Raw genomic sequence first — 19,531 nt, 5'->3', positions numbered from 1 at the left:
GGCCGAGGAGGAGCTTCTGTTTAACTTCATGGACAACTTGCAAAGTTGGGCCGAGCAAGAATTGAGGAGACATGGTGTCCGAGACCTAGCCACGGCCATGGCAGTAGCCGAGTCTTTGGTGGATTATAGAAGGGGAGACTCCTCCAAGCCCAAGCCACCATCTTAGGGTAACCAGGCCAAAGGTGGGGGAGACAAGAGGTCACAAGGCCACACTTCTAAGGAAGGATCAAGCAAAGGCCCTAGTGGCAAGGATGGCAAAGGCAAGGACAAGCGGAGGGAGTTCACGCCCAGGACCAATTGCTTCCTGTGTGATGGTCCGCACTGGGCACGGGACTGCCCTAAGAGGAAGGCTTTAAATGCTATGATCGAGGAAAAGGAGCAGGAAGGCGATGCTAAAGTGGGATCGTTGCAGCTCCTAAATGCCCTTAAGGCCAAGCCGATGCCTAAGACGCCTCAAAGCAAAGGGCTGATGTATGTGGAGGCCCTTGTGAATGGGAAGACCACCAAGGCCCTGGTGGACGCAGGTGCCACTCACAACTTTGTCTCGGAGGATGAGGCAAGAAGGTTGGAGCTCCAAGCATCCAAGGAAGGAGGATGGCTCAAGGCAATCAATTCAGTTGCCAAGCCATCACATGGAGTAGCTCGCGGAGTGACTATGCACATCGGCTCATGGGAAGGAAGGGTCGACTTCACAGTGGCACCCATGGATGACTTCAAGATGGTGCTAGGAATGGACTTCCTTCAGAAGGTCAAGGCCGTGCCACTACCTTTCCTACGCTTAATGGCTATCTTAGAGGAGGAGAAGTCGTGCATGGTCCCTACGGTCACTGAAGGTATGCTCAAGACCCCTATGCTATCCGCTATGCAAGTAAAGAAGGGGTTAAAGAGGGAAGAGGTGACCTACATCGCCACCCTGAAGAAAGAAAGGGATGATGGGTCGGAAGAACCCATGCCTAAGGAAATTGAGGGGGTCCTTGATGAGTTCAAGGACGTGATGCCGCCCGAGTTACCTAAGAGACTTCCTCCTAGAAGAGAGGAAGATCACAAGATTGAGTTGGAGCCGGGAGCCAAGCCCCCTGCTATGGGGCCATATAGGATGGCACTGCCTGAGTTGGAGGAGCTAAGGAGACAACTTAAGGAGTTGCTAGACGCGGGATTCATCCAACCATCCAAGGCTCCCTATGGCGCGCCGGTCCTATTTCAGAAGAAACACGATGGGTCCCTACGGATGTGCATAGACTACCGGGCACTCAACAAGGTGACGGTAAATAACAAGTATCCTATTCCGCTCATTGCTGACTTGTTCGATCAACTTGGTAGGGCAAGGTACTTCACGAAGCTAGATCTAAGGTCGAGCTACTACCAAGTAAGGATTGCGGAGGGGGACGAGGCGAAGACTACATGTGTGACCAGGTACGGCTCATACGAGTTCTTAGTGATGCCTTTTGGACTCACCAATGCCCCAGCAATGTTCTGCACCCTCATGAACAAGATCTTCCACCCATACTTAGACAAGTTCGTGGTGGTGTACTTGGATGACATAGTCATCTACAGCAACACCTTGAAGGAGCATGAAGAACACTTGAGGAAGGTCTTTAAGATCCTGAGACAGAACGAGCTATACGTGAAGAAGGAGAAATGCTCATTTGCTAAGGAAGAGGTGAGCTTCCTAGGGCATCACATCAAGGATGGCAAGCTAATGATGGATAACAGCAAGGTAAAAGCCATCCAGGAATGGGATCCACCAACCAAGGTACCTCAACTCAGATCTTTCCTTGGTTTAGTTAATTACTACTGGCGGTTCATCAAGGGTTATTCGGCAAGGGCAGCTCCACTCACTAATCTTTTTAAGAAGAATAAGGCATGGGAGTGGGATGAAAGGTGCCAACAAGCCTTTGAGGATCTAAAGAAGGTTGTGACTGAGAAGCCAGTGTTGGCACTACCCGACCACACCAAGGTCTTTGAGGTACACACAGATGCCTCAAACTTCGCTATTGGGGGAGTCCTTATGCAAGAAAGGCACCCGATCGCATTTGAGAGTCGCAAGCTAAACGACACGGAGAGGCGTTACACGGTGCAGGAAAAAGAGATGACTGCCATCATCCACTGCTTGCGCACTTGGAGGCATTATCTTCTGGGGTCTCACTTCATAGTGAAGACCGACAATGTTGCCACTAGCTACTTCTAGACACAGAAGAAGCTAAGTCCTAAACAAGCTAGGTGGCAAGACTTCCTGGCTGAGTTCGACTATACGCTGGAGTATAAGTTAGGAAGTGCTAATCATGTGGCCGACACCCTAAGCCGCAAAGCCAAGCTAAAAGGTTTGTTATGTTTACAACTTGACACCTTCTGTCTTGACACTTGTGCATATGTTCTCTAAAGGACATCAAGAGGTGCTCTTTTCACAATTCAAAACTTCTGTTGTATGTTCTGACCCTTTAAACATGTCACTATCTCCTTATGAAAATTTTAGCTGGAACTAGTTGAGTTTCAGATTGTTATATTGTTTGCAACATTTTGACCATCCGTTCAAAGATTTTCTTTATGATTAAGATACTCAAATTAGAGTTACTATATTTCAGAATGATTATTAAATTTATGTCCCTAAATGTCTTTGTGGAATTTTGCAGATGATTCCATTGTTCAACATATCTTTAAGTGGAATTGGGTTTAGTTTGCATGGAAAACCTGACTACTTGAATTCCACTGTTAGCTTCTCTTTGGCAGCCAGGTCATATAATGATAAGTATGAGACTTGGGAGCCTCTTGTAGAGCCAGTTGATGGATCCTTAAGGTGATACTTCGTATTTAGTCTTATTGTAGTTGTATAAGAATATGTATTGCATTTTTTTGCAAACAAAAAATAATTGGGACAAAGCACCATAAATAATCATGATAAAAAGCATCTTATGCATGTTAACATCATCACACCATCACTTCATACTTCCTTTGATAATCACAAAGAATGATCCATCTGCATCTATAACTAAGAATTAGATTTCTCACCAATCTCGGCTAAAGTGTTTCTGTTTGTGACTTCAAGAGTCTGCTTCACATTTTTAATTTCAATATGATTTTTGTTATCCTTGTTTATGTACCTATGCATGTAAGGTTTGAATTCAGCTCCTAATGTATAGACATATGCAGATACAAGTATGATCTCAATGCCCCAAGTGCTGCTTCTCAGTTGCGCCTTACCTCTACAAGGGATTTGAAATTGAATGTTTCAGTCTCTAATGTGAATATGATTCTTCAAGCTTATGCCAGTTGGAGCAATCTTAGTCAAGTCCATGAATTGTATAGAAAAGGAGTAAACTCTTCTTGTTCCCTCCTGTTAACCTCTATATTGCACTTGCTATTATTCTTATTTGGAAAATATATCCAGATCCAGTAACTCTTCTTTTCTCATTTCATTAAACAGACAGCAGTTTCTCCAACTGATGATGGAATATCTGTCATTGATGTTCACCATAAGAGAAATTATTATATTATCCCTCAAAACAAACTTGGTCAAGATATTTTTATTCGAGCTGCTGAACTCAGGGGACTTTCAAACATAATTCGGATGCCCTCTGGGGATATGAAGCCTGTAAAAGTTCCTGTTTCAAAAAATATGTTGGACTCTCACTTGAAAGGAAAAGTTTGCAGAAAACCTAGAACAATGGTGACCATCATTATCACAGAAGCCCAGGTATGATCTCTTTTTTTATATGACCTCTTTTTCTTTGAAGGACAGGTAAAATCTTTTTATGTTCTTCATTCCCATCAAAGAAATTTTAGTTCTTTAGCATGGATGTGTAGCTTTGTTTGAATATTTATTGAAATAGACTCAATTTGCAAATTTTTATAAATTTGTGGTTACAATTAAACTGTGATTTTGAATATTTCTAACACATCTCGATGCTTAAGAACTATTGACATCTTAATGAGAATTCTCTTGTTAACTTGAATACCTGTATGGGTATGATATCTTTGTTGTATTGACTTAAAGTTTCCTTCTAGGGGGATCTCTGAAGTAGATGGCGATTGACAGAGATTTCTGTAGGTGGTTTTCATGTATATCTTATGTCTTGATCATTCTGATTGGAAAATAAATTTATGGTCAAGAATATAGAAGAACCATTCAAAATGATAAGGATACAAGGCATGTGGAAACCACCTATAGAATTCTCTATAGGTGTAAAACCATGAATCTCTGTCAACTATGGAGCAAATCCACTAAATATGAAAAGCAAATATTCAGATTGACGTGACCCATTAGCAACCTTCTTCCAAGGGCTTACCTAGGCTAGCACCTAAACTATTTTACATGCTTTAGCTCCGTGCTTGGCATTCAGTATAAAAGATAGAAGTACACTTTTAATCATCATTTCTTGAAAGGAGTAAATAGGATACACCTCATCACATTGAGATGGGGTTCATTATCACGCATGTTGGGATTTAACTCTTTCCCTAAACCTGATGAACTTTCAGAAGGGTCAACCATTCAGATGATGTTTTCTTCCTCACAAGTATCATTCAACTTGTGTGTAATGGCTGAATTGCAATGAGGGCAACTTGCTACTATGTGGCCTTTACTATTACAATAGTGGCACTCAATGTCATTCCTATTCCTAGAAAGATTTCTTTGCCCTTGCTTACTCCTTGATGTGACTAGTAGCCACTCTTTGACATAGTTGGATTGGAAAGGCATTACTTTTGGACCTATCTCAAGGAAAAGTCCCAGAAATCCCTAGGTGGGTAGGTCATGCCTTAAGAAGCAAGATCTTATAGGATCTTTCCACCTCTAAGGCCTTGTGGAAGTCTTTTTCCAAGGTTTCAAGAGAGTGTAGTTTCATTTCACTTTTAATTTCTAGCCTCAAACCATTAATGAACCTAGTAGTTATCATCCAGGACTCCTCAGTAACATCACACCTCAACATTGGCTCCTCATATTTTGTTGAATACTCAGTGATGCTAGAGATTGACAATTTCACGTTTTGCCAATGATCTTGTATCTCTCTCCTGGAGTGAGAAGCAATTTTTCTAACTTATGTTTCAGCTCAGGCCATACCCTAATGGGCTCTTCCCTGGCCTTCTATGGATCTATGGACTCCTAATAATATTGTTTAGCAGTCCCAATGAGCTTTGTTTTTGCCAAAACATGCCCTTTAGATATATGTAATGTTGTACCACTTCAAGTAGTCCTCAACTTTAGCCAACCAATCTAGAGAGGCTATAGTGTCCATTCTCCCATCAATACTAGGTGCATCTATTTTAACTCTCCTAGTTATATCATTCAATTCATTGGGGTACTGCCTAGGTTGACGCTCCTGAGGGTACAGGAAGGTAAACCTATCAAGATTTATCTCATCTGTTCAGTTTATTCACCTAAATTCCAATTGGAGGTTGATTCAGTCCACTAATGCGTAATTCCCTCATTGTGCATTCTAAGATCTGATCCTCAAATTGCTCCTGGGGTGTAAGTAATAGGCCAGGATGTCTGTCTGGAGTAAACTGTCTTAGTGTGGAGGTAACGCGATTCTCTTCCTTAGGTTTGTCTATTGGGTGCTAATGCAAAATGAGAAACAATTGGGATAACAGCTCTTGAACTCCAACTGTTTTGAGCAAGTACCCTTGGTTCAATTGGCGGGTGGTTGAGGTTCTTATATAGGAAAAGTTGCTTTTGGTCATGATGATGGGCAAAAGGATGCTGATATAAAGGGTGAAAGTATATTAAGTTAATCTGAACTCAAATATGGTTAATTTCAATAGCTAAAATAAAGAAATAAAATGAAATAACTATACCATATCTTATGCAGGTGGTAACAGTAGAGATAAAGCAAATAGGTGGTGAAAGAGCAATGAGTGAATAATATACAACTTTTTCTTTCTTTCTTGTTTTGTTTTTCTTTTTTTAATAGTTTGGTTTAGGGATCTAGGCTATTTTTCTATTACCAATAGACACAAAATATCAAGTACTAAGTTTAATGAAAGGTTTACATACTGAACCAGAGTCAAATTCAAAGTCTGCACTGGGTCTTCATGTATGTCTGAGATCATCCTAGTTCTTTTCTTCCTTAACTTATGAAGCGATTAGATTTCTCCTTCATTTTCAACTCGTTTTTTTACCCCTATCTGAAAGTGGTGTAATGGGTTTGAAAGTGTCGTGAACAAGTGTGAAGAAAACTGGTTAGCTAAATTTGGTTTGGATTGAAATGATCTGATACTAAACTCATGCAGGATAAGTAGAACAGCAAAAAGAAAAGAGTTAGAATTGGTTTAGTGAAGAGAAGGAAGAATAGGAAGAAAAAAGGCATCAACCCATGACCCTAATGAAGCTTCAAATCTGGTTTATTGTTCACAAAGAGTTCTCTTTATATAGTCAATCCAAAAGGCGTCTAGATCAAATAAATCAACTAAAGCATTAAAATAAATCCTAACAATCTGGAAAATTAAAACATGATAATATGATATTACTAAAAAAATCTAGATGATTTAATAAATGAAAACATAACTAAAAATGCTAAAATAAAACATTGAAGAAATTTGAGGGAGAAAAAACATACTTCTTTTTCTTTATGTCATTCAAACTGATTATAGAACCGATATTTATATATGAATGGTGGACATCATCTGCTTTAAAAATGAAATCTAATCCTTGATTTTAGGAGAGAAAATCTCTCATAAAATTAGGGAATAAATTAGAATAGAAAATACAACTATACCACAACTATGATTCAACTATAATACAATTGTACATTTTGAATTTCCACCCCCTCAAGTTGGGTTGTAAATGTTGAACATTTCCAGTTTGGATCTCAAATCTTTATAAGTAGTGTTGAAAGAGAGAGAGAGAAAAAACCTTAATTCTCATTCATATTATTTTCTTACAATAGAGAAATATATATACAAGACTAGGTTGAACTAACTACCATATATGTGACCTATATTAAGAAATGAAAGAAAGATTGTACACTATAAATACATTATATTCAACACTCCCCCTCAAGCTGGAGCATATATGTCATATGCACCAAGCTTGTTACAAATGTATTTAATCCTAGGACCTCTGAGAGATTTAGTGAAGATGTCTGCTAGTTGATCATTTGAATTAACAAAACTTGTAGCAACACACCCTAATGTGATCTTCTCTCTAATGAAGTGACAGTCAACTTCAATATGCTTGGTCCTTTCATGAAAGACTGGATTGGATGCAATATGTAATGCGGCTTGATTATCACAGACTAGCTTTATCTATTCATCTTTTCCAAATCTCAATTCCTAAAGGAGTTGTCTCAACCATATGAGTTCACATGTTGCCAAAGCCATAGCTCAATACTCAACTTCAGCGCTTAATCTGGCCACTATATTTTGTTTCTTACTCTTCCAGGATATTAAGTTACCTCCAATAAAAACACAATACCCTGAGGTGGAACACCTATCTGAGGGTGAATCAGCCCAATTTGCATCTGTGTAACCAACAATTTGGGTATGGCCCCTGTCTTCATACAACATACCTTGGCTTGGTGTTCCTTTAATATATCGAAGAATGTGGATCACAACATCCCAATGGTTGTCACATGGTGACTATAGAAATTGACTAACCACACTCACAGGAAAAGAGATGTCTGGTCGAGTGATGGTGAGGTAATTCAATTTGCCTACAAGTCGTCGATATCTCCCAGGATCTCTTAGAGGTTCCCCTTGTCCTGGTACAAGTTTGACATTTGGATCCATAGGAGTGTCAACAGGTTTACATTCTAACATACTTGTTTCTTTCAAGATGTCTAAGGCATACTTCCTTTGTGACATAACCACACCTGAACTGGATTGAGCTATTTCAAGTCCCAGAAAGTACTTGAGTTTGCCCAAGTCTTTGGTTTGAAAGTGGTTGAAAAGGTGTTGCTTTAGTCTTTGGATACCCTCCTGATCACTGCCTGTAATGACAATGTCATCCACATAAACTACCAAATAGATGCACTGGCTCGAAAAGTTATGATGATAGAAAACTGAATGATCTGCTTCACTCCGAAGCATTCCAAACTCTTAAACAACTGAACTAAAACGCCCAAACCATACCCGAGGAGACTGTTTCAAGCCATATAGAGAGCGGCGTAACTTGCACACTAAACCAGACTCCCCCTAAGCAACAAAACCAGGTGGTTGCTCCATATACACTACCTCGATAAGTTCACCTAGAGGGTTTACACAATCTTATGGGATAGACTATCAGGAGACTTTTGCTCCTGTTGCAAAACTGAACACTATCAGGATTCTTCTCTCATTGGCTGTCAATCAAAATTGGTGCTTGCAACAACTGGACATAAAAAATGCGTTTCTAAATGGTGACCTAGAAGAGGAAGTCTACATGGAAATACCACCTGGTTTCAAAGAAAGTATGGCAAAGAATCAGGTTTGCAAACTCCAAAAATCCTTGTACGGCCTTAAACAATCTCCCCGAGCCTGGTTTGATAGATTCACAAAAGCAGTCCTGAAGCTGGGCTACAAACAAGGTCAGGTTGATCATACTCTATTTGTCAAGAAGTCTCATGCCGGGAAAATGGCCATATTGATAGTCTATGTCGATGATATTATTCTATCTAGGAATGATATGGAGGAATTACAGAATTTGAAGAAGTATTTGTCAGAAGAGTTTGAAGTTAAAGACCTTGGAAATTTGAAATATTTCCTTGGTATGGAAGTGGCTAGATCAAGGAAGGGAATTGTAGTCTCTCAAAGAAAATACATACTCGATCTTCTTAAGGAGACCGGTATGCTTGGATGCAAACCAATTGATACTCCTATGAATAGTCAGAAGAAACTTGGTATCGAGAAATAAAGTACACTGGTAGACAGGGGGAGATATCAGCGGCTTGTCGGACGCTTGATTTATCTCTCACACACTCGGCCAGATATTGGCTTTGCAGTGAGTGCTGTAAGTCAATTCATGCACAGCCTCATTGAGGAACACATGGAAGCAGTCTACAGGATTCTTAGATATTTAAAAATGAAACCAGGGAAAGGTCTATTCTTCAGAAAGACAGAGAACCGTGACACTGAATACTCAGATGCGAATTGGGCAGGAAACATCATTGACAGGCGGTCCACTTCTGGATATTGTTCTTTTGTCTGGGGAAATCTTGTTACCTGGAGGAGTAAGAAGCAATCAGTTGTAGCCAGAAGTAGTGCAGAAGCCGAGTACAGAGCTCTTGCACAGGGAATCTGTGAAGGGATTTGGATAAAAAGGGTTCTTAATGAACTGGGACAAACGAGTTCATCTCCAATTCTGATGATGTGTGATAATCAGGCAGCTATAAGCATAGCAAAGAACCCCGTGCATCATGACAGGACCAAGCATGTTGAGATTGACAGACACTTCATCACAGAGAAGGTGACTAGTGAGACGGTTAAATTGAACTATGTTCCTACCAAGCACCAAACCGCAGACATCCCCACCAAAGCTTTACCTAGGCCTAACTTCGAAGACTTAACTTGCAAGCTGGGATTATATGATATATATTCTCCAGCTTGAGGGGGAGTGTTGAAATTTGGTATTCAAAGTTAGGGTTTTAATTTAGGAAAGTATTTTAGGAATAAAAAAGGAGAGATCATTTAAGATGATTCAGTTTCCTAATTTTAGGAGAGAATCAAGCTAGATTGATATTTTCTTATTCAGTCATTTGTGTATATATATGTGTATGGTGTGTACGTAAAAATGAATAAAATTCAGAAATTCTTCACTAAGGTCTCCCATTTTTTGGTTGGTTGTCATTAAAAGGATAAGGAGGACCCTGAGCTGCTAGGGTTGAACACTCGATTGGTTGGTTTGTGACCCCAACATGACTTTCTTTCTACTTTCTTCTCAGCGCACTTTTGAGGCAGCTTATCAAATGTTGGGTAAAGGTTTTGTGGAGATGCGGAATGTACAGTTGTGTTAGAATTATGTCACAGCTGTGATATTGTTGTATTTCCTATTCTAATTTTATTCTCTGATTTTATGAAAGACTTTCTCTCCTAAAATCAAGGATTAGATTTCCTTTTTAAGGTAGATGACATCAGTCATTCATGTATAAACATCAATGCTATAATCAATTTCGAAAAAAAAAAAATCTCCCTCAAATTTCTTCAGGTTTAGTTCTCAATATTCCGCCTCGAACTTCATCTAGATTTTTGTTCAACCCTAATAAAAACTGTAGGTTCGTTTCTTCTCAACAATCCTCTTGTATTTGATTGCATCTATTTGACAGTCTTATTTGATGGTTTTGAACATGTCTAGCTTCTGCTAATAGTGAGTTAGAAGACTAAAATATCGAGTGTTAGACAAATCACCTTGGCATAAATCATGGAAGATCCTTTCTATTTCAAATGTCTCTGTTGTGTTTCTTGTATCAAAATAAGTCTCCCTTGCTGCTTCTCAGATTTCTTGCATCGTTTCATATGGTATAAAATTTTTATCTATGTCATTGTTCATTGAGTTAATTAATTAAGACATAACCATATTATTCTCAACCTTCCATCCTTTGAATTTTCGGTCTTCTTTCATAGGTTGAGGAACTGCACTGTTGAGATAGTCACCCTCCCATCTACTATAGATGAACATCATGACTACGTGAGACCATTGAAGATAGTTTTACCCATTCAGTTTGTGTTTAGTAATGAGAAAAGCAGCATCATCTGATCCTCCATTCTTGCTCGGAATAGGAGCTTCTTGAGTGGAGGTGACTTCTAAGGTTGAGGAGTCCTTCTTGGTGGTCATTCCATATTTGGTCATGAATGGATTGAATGGTTCAATTCAGTTCTGATACCATGAAGAAATTTGAGGGAGAATAAACATACTTCTTTTTCTCTGTATTATTCAAATTGATTATAGAACCGATATTTATACATGAATGGTTAAGGCTATCTGCTTTAAAAAAGAAATCTACTCCTTGATTTTAGGAGGAAAAGTCTTTCATAAAATCAGGAAATAAATTACAATAGGAAATAGAATTATATCACAACTGATATACTGTTATAAAAAATCTGTAACACAGCTGTCCATTCTGAATTTTCTCCAGATTTCCACAAATATAAATCTCCTATGCCTATTATACGTCTGTAAAGGGTGAGTTTGGCATGTGTGCCCTACATCACTTTGTATAGAGGTGCTTGTACGTGTTGGGAGGATTTCTTATCCTTCTTTGTAATTACTATTTCAATGCAATAGAATAGTTGTTTCTAATCAGAAAAAAATAGCTTTGAGAATGGCCACAAAACCCCCAATTACCATTTGGTCAGGACTCCTAAATGGAGAATGCTTTTGTAATGCCACAACCCCAGCCTAAGACCTGCTACCTTTGCAAACCTTTCTCTGATCAAGCAAAATCATGGTAACAGAAATGTTGCTGAAAATCTGAGGAAGCTCCCCTGCGAAGAGAAGTTAGATAGTATATGGTTTGCCATAAGGAATTGCTGCTGTCTTTCAAGTTCTTAGCATTCCTTTCCATCCTAATAACCCAAAAAGCTGCAAGCATGTGTGGGTTCCCACCAATATACTCTCTACCTACTGCTAAAACTTCTGAAAGCTAATAGCATCAAATCTGCAATAACTACAAGAGGAAACCCAAAAAGAATCCACCAACGGAAAAAGCATGTTCCACAACTCTCATAAAAAAAGTGTGACAGGTCAGTGAAGTATAAAATGATCCACTGACTCTCAATAGTCTGAGCTCATTTCACAACACTTAGAATAATGGAGTTTGGCAGTTTGCTACCATTCCTTTTAGTATTATTTTGGGAGATTGGAGATCAATTCATTTCTCACACAAGAAAGTAATGAAGGTGGGTGAGCTCCTCCACCAGTAGGTACTCTGAAGCTAAACTTCGATGCATGTTCCTTATATAATCAGTGTTAAATTGGAAATTGATAATCTCATGGATTTGTAGGGACAGGATTATTTGAGTTTTCTGGAACGGACTTTTGTTTCTTATGAAAAATTATGTATTTAAGAAAGTTTTAGAACTGATGTATCCTTTTATCAGGGTTCTTCAAAATAATGAAAGAAAGAACCAAAGTTCTGAATGGAATTATGATATAAGGTTCATATCACAGAATCTGAATAGCATGCTGATATTGATTATGCCCAAGAACATACTAAACTGTCCATAACCGGTAGAGTAAAAAACTAGGGCTTTTATGCCTAACTGTGCCAAGTCAATCTTTTAGGCTTGGCATTGTTCCAGAAGCTACCGCTTCATGACAAGTCATTTCTCCTCTTCTATATTCTCTGTGGTGGAGAAATCTGTATTAAACCACTGAGACTTCTAATAAATAGATTGAAGCAGTAATATTCTTGGAAAATAAGCTCTTAATTACTCTAATGCACTAAAACTAGTAAATTGATTTACCTTATCAACCTGAAGCCTATCCAGAGAGGATTTGTCAAAAAACATGTATATGTGATTGCCTTCATTCCATGAACAATCTAATGCAATAATTTTATTTGTGAATATTGTGTCAAATGATGGTCAGCATTCTATTCTGTCCAATTTCTTTAGCTTTTTATTTCTTCATTTATGGAGTTCCTATGATTTTGGCTGTTGTGAGAATGATCTCGCCTTGCTTTCTCTCTTTGAGCTACTTCATGTGCTTGCAATGTAGTTCCCAAGAGTTGAAGGGCTGTCCTCTCATCAGTATACTGTAGCAGTTCATCTTGCACCAGACCAGTGCATTCCTAGTGGATCACTGCTGCACCAACAAAGTGCACGGACATGCGGAAGCAGCCCAGACCACTCCTCAGATTCTATGCTCGAAACAGTTAATTGGAATGAAGTTTTTTTCTTCAAAATTGATTCCCTGGTAATCTTTATATTTTATCAGTACTCATTTTTTCTTGACAATCACACAAATATCTAATTAAATGAGTTTCTTAAAGCAAACATCCACATTTTTCTCAGATGCTTTAGTTGTACATCTGTTATCACATGGGTTCTGGACTTATATAATAAAGGAAAAACTACTGAAATAGTTCATTTATTATTCCTTCAATTCTTACCTTACCCATTAGTGAAATAATTTTGTGCAATTCTCTCATTTATAGTTTTTTTTTTTCCTTTTCTTGGGGTGGGGTAGCTAAAAGGCTCTCTGTGTCTTTGTTGCAAAACAGTCATGCCTGTAACCTTCCAAATGCAAAAACTTATTGCTTGATTACCTATGAGCTTGTCTGCAACTAAACAATTCTCTCCCTCTCTCTCTCTCTAGAACTGATGAGTAATATTTATGAAGTTACTATGGTTTCTACGAAGCACAACCACATCAGTTGTCAATAAAATTTTTGATAGGATATCTCATAACTTTGATTAAAAGTTTTAGGCTTTGTCTAGTACTTGTTTTCGAAAACAGTTTTCTATTCTTCAAAATAAAAAATAATAACAATAAATAAAACAGGAAAACACGTTAGCAACCAGAAAAAAAATAAAAAATAAAAAATAAATAAAAATAAATTGTTCTTAAAAATAAAAAACATAGTGTTTTCAAATAACATCTATTAGTTGTTTTTAGTTGTTTTCACCAATTTTCTGAGGATTGTTTTAAAAAATAATTATACAAATATGGAAAATGATTAAAGTCGTAACTCCCCCTAAATCGGAATGTTTAATGAACAAAGTGCGATCTCCTTGGCTTTGTCTAAACCTATAGTTAACATAACCTTTGTAAATCTTTCGAACCACGCTCTAGGTGATTATTTCAATCTATACAACGCCTTCTTCAACATACACATTAATTCTTGTATAAACTTCTCCTAAAACTGAGAGGAACTTCCATATAGATTTCTTCATCTATTTCACCATGGAGAGAGGCATTCTTTACATCAAATTGTTGTAATTCCTAATCAAAATGAGTTGCCAAGGATAATTAAATCCTCATTGTATTCATCTTTGCTATAGGTGCAAAAGTTTCTTGATAGTCCACTCCATATGTCTGTGTGTATCCCTTTGCAACCAGCCTTGCTTTATATCATTCAAGGGATCCATTGGCCTTGTATCTAACTATAAATACCCACTTGCAACACATTACTTTCTTCCCTTTTGATAACTCCATAATTTCCCAATTCCCATTCTTCTCTAATGCTTCCATCTCAACTTTCATAGTCTGTTCCCATTTCTCATTACCAAGTGCCTTGGTTAAGGTTTATGGAAGGGTTATGAAATTTATTTGGGTAAGAAAAACTTTATGAGATGGTGAGAATTTTTCAAATGACATAAAATTGGACAATGGGTGTTGTGTGCATTTACATGTACCTTTCCTAATGTCAACGAGAAGATCAAATTGTCAACATCGCCATGTGAGTCAAGAGGAGCAGGACCTCATTTCTGAGAGTTGGTTCAGATGTTTGAACTTGCACGGGTCTAGGTTCAATCACCCTCCTCCTTGAATAAGCAAAACACACAGCAAGAATGCTAAAGAATCACAATGATAAAAGCTTGAAAATTTCAGCAGTGGAGGCTGAAAAACTTGAACAAAAATCAGCAATGAAGGTTGATAAAGAAGCTCAAAGTGGCTTTGATAACATGTGGCAAAAAATGGTATTGAATTCTTATTCAATCAATGATTACAATCTTAGTTTATATCTTATATTTACAGAGAAATTAAAGGAAATAAATAAACTAGCAATCCCTATAAATCAGGGATTATTCTTCCTAATCTAATTTGCAGCTATACATACAATTATGTGTGTATATATATATATATATAGATATAAGAAACCTCAAATATTATTCTTCCTTTGTGGGCAAGAAGCGTAGAAAGGCTTGGATGGCAGCTTCTCTTTGTTTATTTTGGACGGTTTGGAAGGAAAGAAATAGGATAGCTTTTGTTAATGAGGATATTTCGATTCAAAGGATGAAAAATTTGTTTGTTTGTAATCTTTGGTCTTGGTCTAAGTCTTGTTTAGATGTAGGACCTCCTTTAATCAACTTTTTTGATTGGTTGGGTTCTAGATGAGAACTGGGGAGTTTTTGCTTCTTTTTGTTCTTTCCTTTTGGCAACTCTTCGATACCCCCTGTATGCTTTGGGTTGCCTCTTAAGCGCCCTTTTTTCTTAATATGATTTTCTGTGTATTTATCTATCTATATATATAAGAAACCTCAAATAGGGAAAATTTAGATTTCTAACAGTATCCATATGGAAGTGTCAAACTCATACTGCAGATAACTTCATATCCTTATTGCAAAAAACTTGTAGTACTCAAAATTTTCAAAGAGATTTGACCATGCTGAAGCATATATATGAAAGCAGATACTACCATAAAGGGGTAGTAAAACACAAAAATAGATGAAAAATCTACTGCCAAAACAACCTTAATGAAGAGAACCATAAGGCTTAAAATTTTGTTCCTTATGGAAACATAAAGAAGAAAACAATAAAAGAAAAAGAAAATTGCAAAGACGGATGAAATATTCTTCTAATGTGTGGAGAACTCTTTCCATTGATCCCCTTAATCTAATATTATAATGGTTACTTATTGAAGAATTTGGGTGAAGTGGGATTGAATATGTTTCTAGAGACAACATTATTACTTTTTCTATGATGAGTAGCATTAGTTTGACTATTGGGGCCCTTGAGGCCTGGCTCAAGTGGTAAAGGGAGGGGGACAGTTTGTGGGAGGTTCTAGGTTCAAGTCCCAATGGGGATAACAAATATACCTATCAAAAATAAATAAAATTAAAAAATAAATAAAAAATAGCTTGACTATTGAAGCTTTGAACCTTGCTCTTCTTTAGGGTGTGAGAGAGGGAAAAGTGTTGGGTTTGAGGGGCTTCCAGATTAGGGGATTTTTTAGTGGTGACTAGTTGAGCCTTCTCGTATAACATTTTCCAACAATTAGGGTGTTTGGAACAGAATATAAATTTCTAATACTTTTACTGTATCATCTATACTTGTGATAAGAATTTTTACTCTAAGACATCTTAAATATTAATTTTCTTCTGCAATATTATGGGTCTTGTGTATATATTGATGTATTTTTTAATGTTTTTGAATTTTTTTTTCTTGAAACCATCCTCACTTTACAATATCTTTGAGAAATGTACACTGACATCCATATATTTGCATGTTGGAATGCCAACATATTTGTCAACATAGATATTTAGCAGCTTGTTTGTTGGTAATCAATTTCGGCTGCAATCTTTTTTTTTTCCTTTGACTGATGACTACTCTAAGATCTCATTCATCCTTTTCTCCTTCAAAATCTGACCAGGATTATTACACGGTGGAATTAATACTGACTGACATGGGAACAGGTAATCTCCTTGTTTGCATGGATCTTTTTTTCTTTTATTTTGTTGCTAATAGTTGATATAATGTGTTCTGTTCTGTATAAATTTTTAGCCAATGAGAAGTTGGAGAAAACTCTGAAATCTGAATATTGTTTCATTTGCAATCTTAAATATGGAAAACAGTTGCAGGTTTGTGATACAACAATGATTAAATCTATGTTATCCCTACTCACATGCAAAATTTGTAATACGCATTCTTCTAATATGCCATATGCATCAGGTATACCTAACTCTCCACCATATCAAACCTATAACATGGAAGGATATTGCTTTGAGAATTGGCCACAAGAGGGAACTATTAATTATGGAATTTTTGGGCATGGTGGGAAAGATAAAATTGAAAATTTATAAATGTCAATTAAAAAGGTTACTGAAACTGTTGAGTATTTAAATTGAACGCCTTGTTAAGAACCTTAAGGAGATAACTGCCAACAGCTTTAAACTTCAGCAAAACTTTTAGAGGGATTTCCATTACTGCCCCCTTCCCTTTGAATGTATAACTGGTTTCTTATAATGCTCTGGAACTCATGAATTTTTTGCATAAATGAAGTCAAATTTTGCAAAAATGTAAGCAAAGATTGTCTGATATCATACAGTTGTTTCCTCCCAGGGTCTCAAAAATTATCGCATAGCTCTGCACAAATCAACATGCATTTCATGTGTCCTTGCTTAACTTAAGTTATATGTCACAGGTGATCCTATTGGATTCTTTTCAGCTCCTTTGAAGCAGATAGCTGGAAATATTCAGGAGACATTATATTCTGATGATTATTTAAATGAATTGACCTGGATGGAGTTATATGCAGCAGAATTTATGGTGAATATAACCTTTAATGTTTTCATTTTTTCCTTACCTTTTATGTTCATCAACCGGACACATAACCGTTACATAATTGTATGGTATATTTCTATGGAATCATACTTCAGCAAATTTAACTCTTACCTTAATGGTGTACATGCAGAGATCAACTCAAACAGATAAAAGTAAGAGCACATGTGGCAGAATAAGATGTGCCATCCTTTTGTCACCCATGTCTGAAGTTGAAAAGAGCGAGCAATCTTTTGGTGGCAGAAACTCTGGATTTATTCAAATCAGTCCTTCAAGGGAAGGGCCATGGACGAGTGTGAGGCTAAACTATGCTGCACGTGCTGCTTGTTGGCGCTTAGGCAATGATGTTGTTGCTAGTGAAGTAAGTGTGAACGATGGCAACATATATGTCACTATTAGGCCTCTGGTTTCAGTGTGTAACAAAACAGATTTTGTACTTGACTTGTGCCTCTACCCCAAGGCTCCTAGTGAAAGCATGAGACAATTAAATGATGCAATGAAGTCCAAAGGGATACAAATTGATGGTAACAGACTAGAAACAGATGAGTTTTTTGAAACAGAAAAGTACAACCCAACCACTGGCTGGGTTCCTTGTTTGGTTCAACCAAACCAAGATCGGTCGGGTGCTGAAGGATCTCATCAGGTTAGTAATGAATACAAGCTGTTTCTCAGATACCTTGAACTTTCTTCAATGCTTTTATGATTTTACCAATACTTTCTTAGCATGTCTTATGGGCTCCCTTTTCTATCATTTCAATATATTTGAATTGTAAATATATCAAGAAATTGTCCATCTCACTCTTGGGAATGATAGGCCATAAGAAATGCAGTTGAAGGAAGGTTTCTATTCCTTTCTTTCTTTCTCTTTCATTTTTTTCCTGTGTGTTTTGATACATCTGGAAAGAGACTTTATAGGAGGTTTGTATGAGTGATGACTTGTCAGCCTATGGAATCATATGTTTTTAGTTCTTTTTTGCTACTTTTGCCTGCTATTGTGGGCTATCAATTTCATTCATTTGTCACAGGAACTGGATTGGATACTAATCAATTATAACTTTCTAGCCAGACTAGACTTAGTATGAATGCTATCATTAATGAATTATTTATTTTGGACTCAAGTTCCCACAGCTATTAGCTGGAGGTAGAAAGAAATTTGGCATACCAAGTTTACTGCCTTCTTAAAACGAGGTTCTAAAGTAGCATAAACGGCAACAAGTTTACTGCAGGTCAACTAGAAACTCAGTATGGTTGATGTTCCTGAGTCTAAAGTTGCATGAATTAATCCAGTTCTCCTATGTAGAAAAACATTGATCCAATATAGGAGTCAGAACCTTGTTAAAGTCTTTGATTATTGCTTTAATTTTGGCATCAGGCAATTTCTGGAGTTGAGTTGCCATCAGGTTGGGAATGGATTGGTGATTGGAAATTAGACAAGACATCTGTTAACACGGCTGATGGGTGGGTTTATGCTCCAAACCTTGAAAGTCTGAAATGGCCTGAGTCATATAATCCTATAAAGTTTGTGAACCATGCAAGGCAAAGGAGATGGGTCCGGAAAAGGAAATGGATTTCAGGTGATGTAAAGCAGCAGATATCTGTTGGATTACTGAAGCCTGGAGACACTGTTCCCCTACCTCTGTCAGGCTTGACACAATCTGGATTGTATTATTTGCAATTGAGACCTTCAAATCTTAATAACCCTGATGAATATTCCTGGAGTTCAGTGGCAGGCCGGCCTGGTCGACCAGAGGATTCTGGTACACCTAAAGAATATTCTGAAATATGTGTTTCAACTCTTACTGAATCAGATGAGCTCTTGTGCTGCCCTCCATTAAATGGAACCTCCTCAAATAGTCCTCGTGGCTTGTGGTTTTGCTTGGGCATACAAGCGACAGAGATTGCAAAAGACATTCGCTCTGATCCTATTCAAGATTGGACTCTTGTGGTCAAATCACCACTGTCAATAACCAATTTCCTTCCCATGGCAGCAGAATTTTCTGTTTTTGAAATGCAAGCAAGTGGACATTATATTGCATGCTCCAGAGGAATATTTGGCCCAGGAAAAACTGTAAGAGTTTATGATGCTGACATTAGAAATCCCTTGTACTTTTCACTGTTTCCACAAAGAGGATGGCTGCCAATACAAGTAAGATTTTGCAGCAGCTCCACTCCTTATTTTTTTCTGTTAGGATCTATCTTTATTGGCATCAAATATTTCTTGTGCAACTTCTCCTTGTTTGTTTTTTCCAGGAAGCCATTCTTATATCCCATCCTAGCAGAGCTCCATGTAAAACAATGCGCTTAAGAAGTTCAATTTCTGGAAGGTTTCATCATGTTTTGCATAGTTTCCTCAAATTTCTTGTGCTGCATTATTTTTCTTTTTCTCTCCAATGCATAACAGCC

At 37.5% G+C, this 19,531-nt stretch overlaps 1 protein-coding gene across 1 annotated transcript in view; it reads left to right on the top strand.

Annotated features, from left to right (window-relative positions):
* The window catches only part of LOC100260794 (uncharacterized), a 170,216-nt gene that overhangs the window by 120,757 nt on the left and 29,928 nt on the right, over positions 1-19,531 (top strand). The window contains exons 40-48 of the mRNA XM_059734098.1: positions 2,631-2,794; positions 3,148-3,310; positions 3,422-3,691; positions 12,623-12,820; positions 16,221-16,263; positions 16,992-17,116; positions 17,262-17,771; positions 18,501-19,274; positions 19,379-19,452. Of these exons, the coding sequence (XP_059590081.1) occupies positions 2,631-2,794; positions 3,148-3,310; positions 3,422-3,691; positions 12,623-12,820; positions 16,221-16,263; positions 16,992-17,116; positions 17,262-17,771; positions 18,501-19,274; positions 19,379-19,452 (2,321 nt within the window). The remainder of the gene's footprint in view (positions 1-2,630; positions 2,795-3,147; positions 3,311-3,421; positions 3,692-12,622; positions 12,821-16,220; positions 16,264-16,991; positions 17,117-17,261; positions 17,772-18,500; positions 19,275-19,378; positions 19,453-19,531) is intronic.

Source organism: Vitis vinifera, chromosome 2 (genome assembly GCF_030704535.1).
Source record: "Vitis vinifera cultivar Pinot Noir 40024 chromosome 2, ASM3070453v1".
NCBI lineage: Eukaryota > Viridiplantae > Streptophyta > Magnoliopsida > Vitales > Vitaceae > Vitis > Vitis vinifera.
Note: the sequence above shows the minus strand (reverse complement) of the source record. Positions and strands in the feature narration are given on the sequence as shown.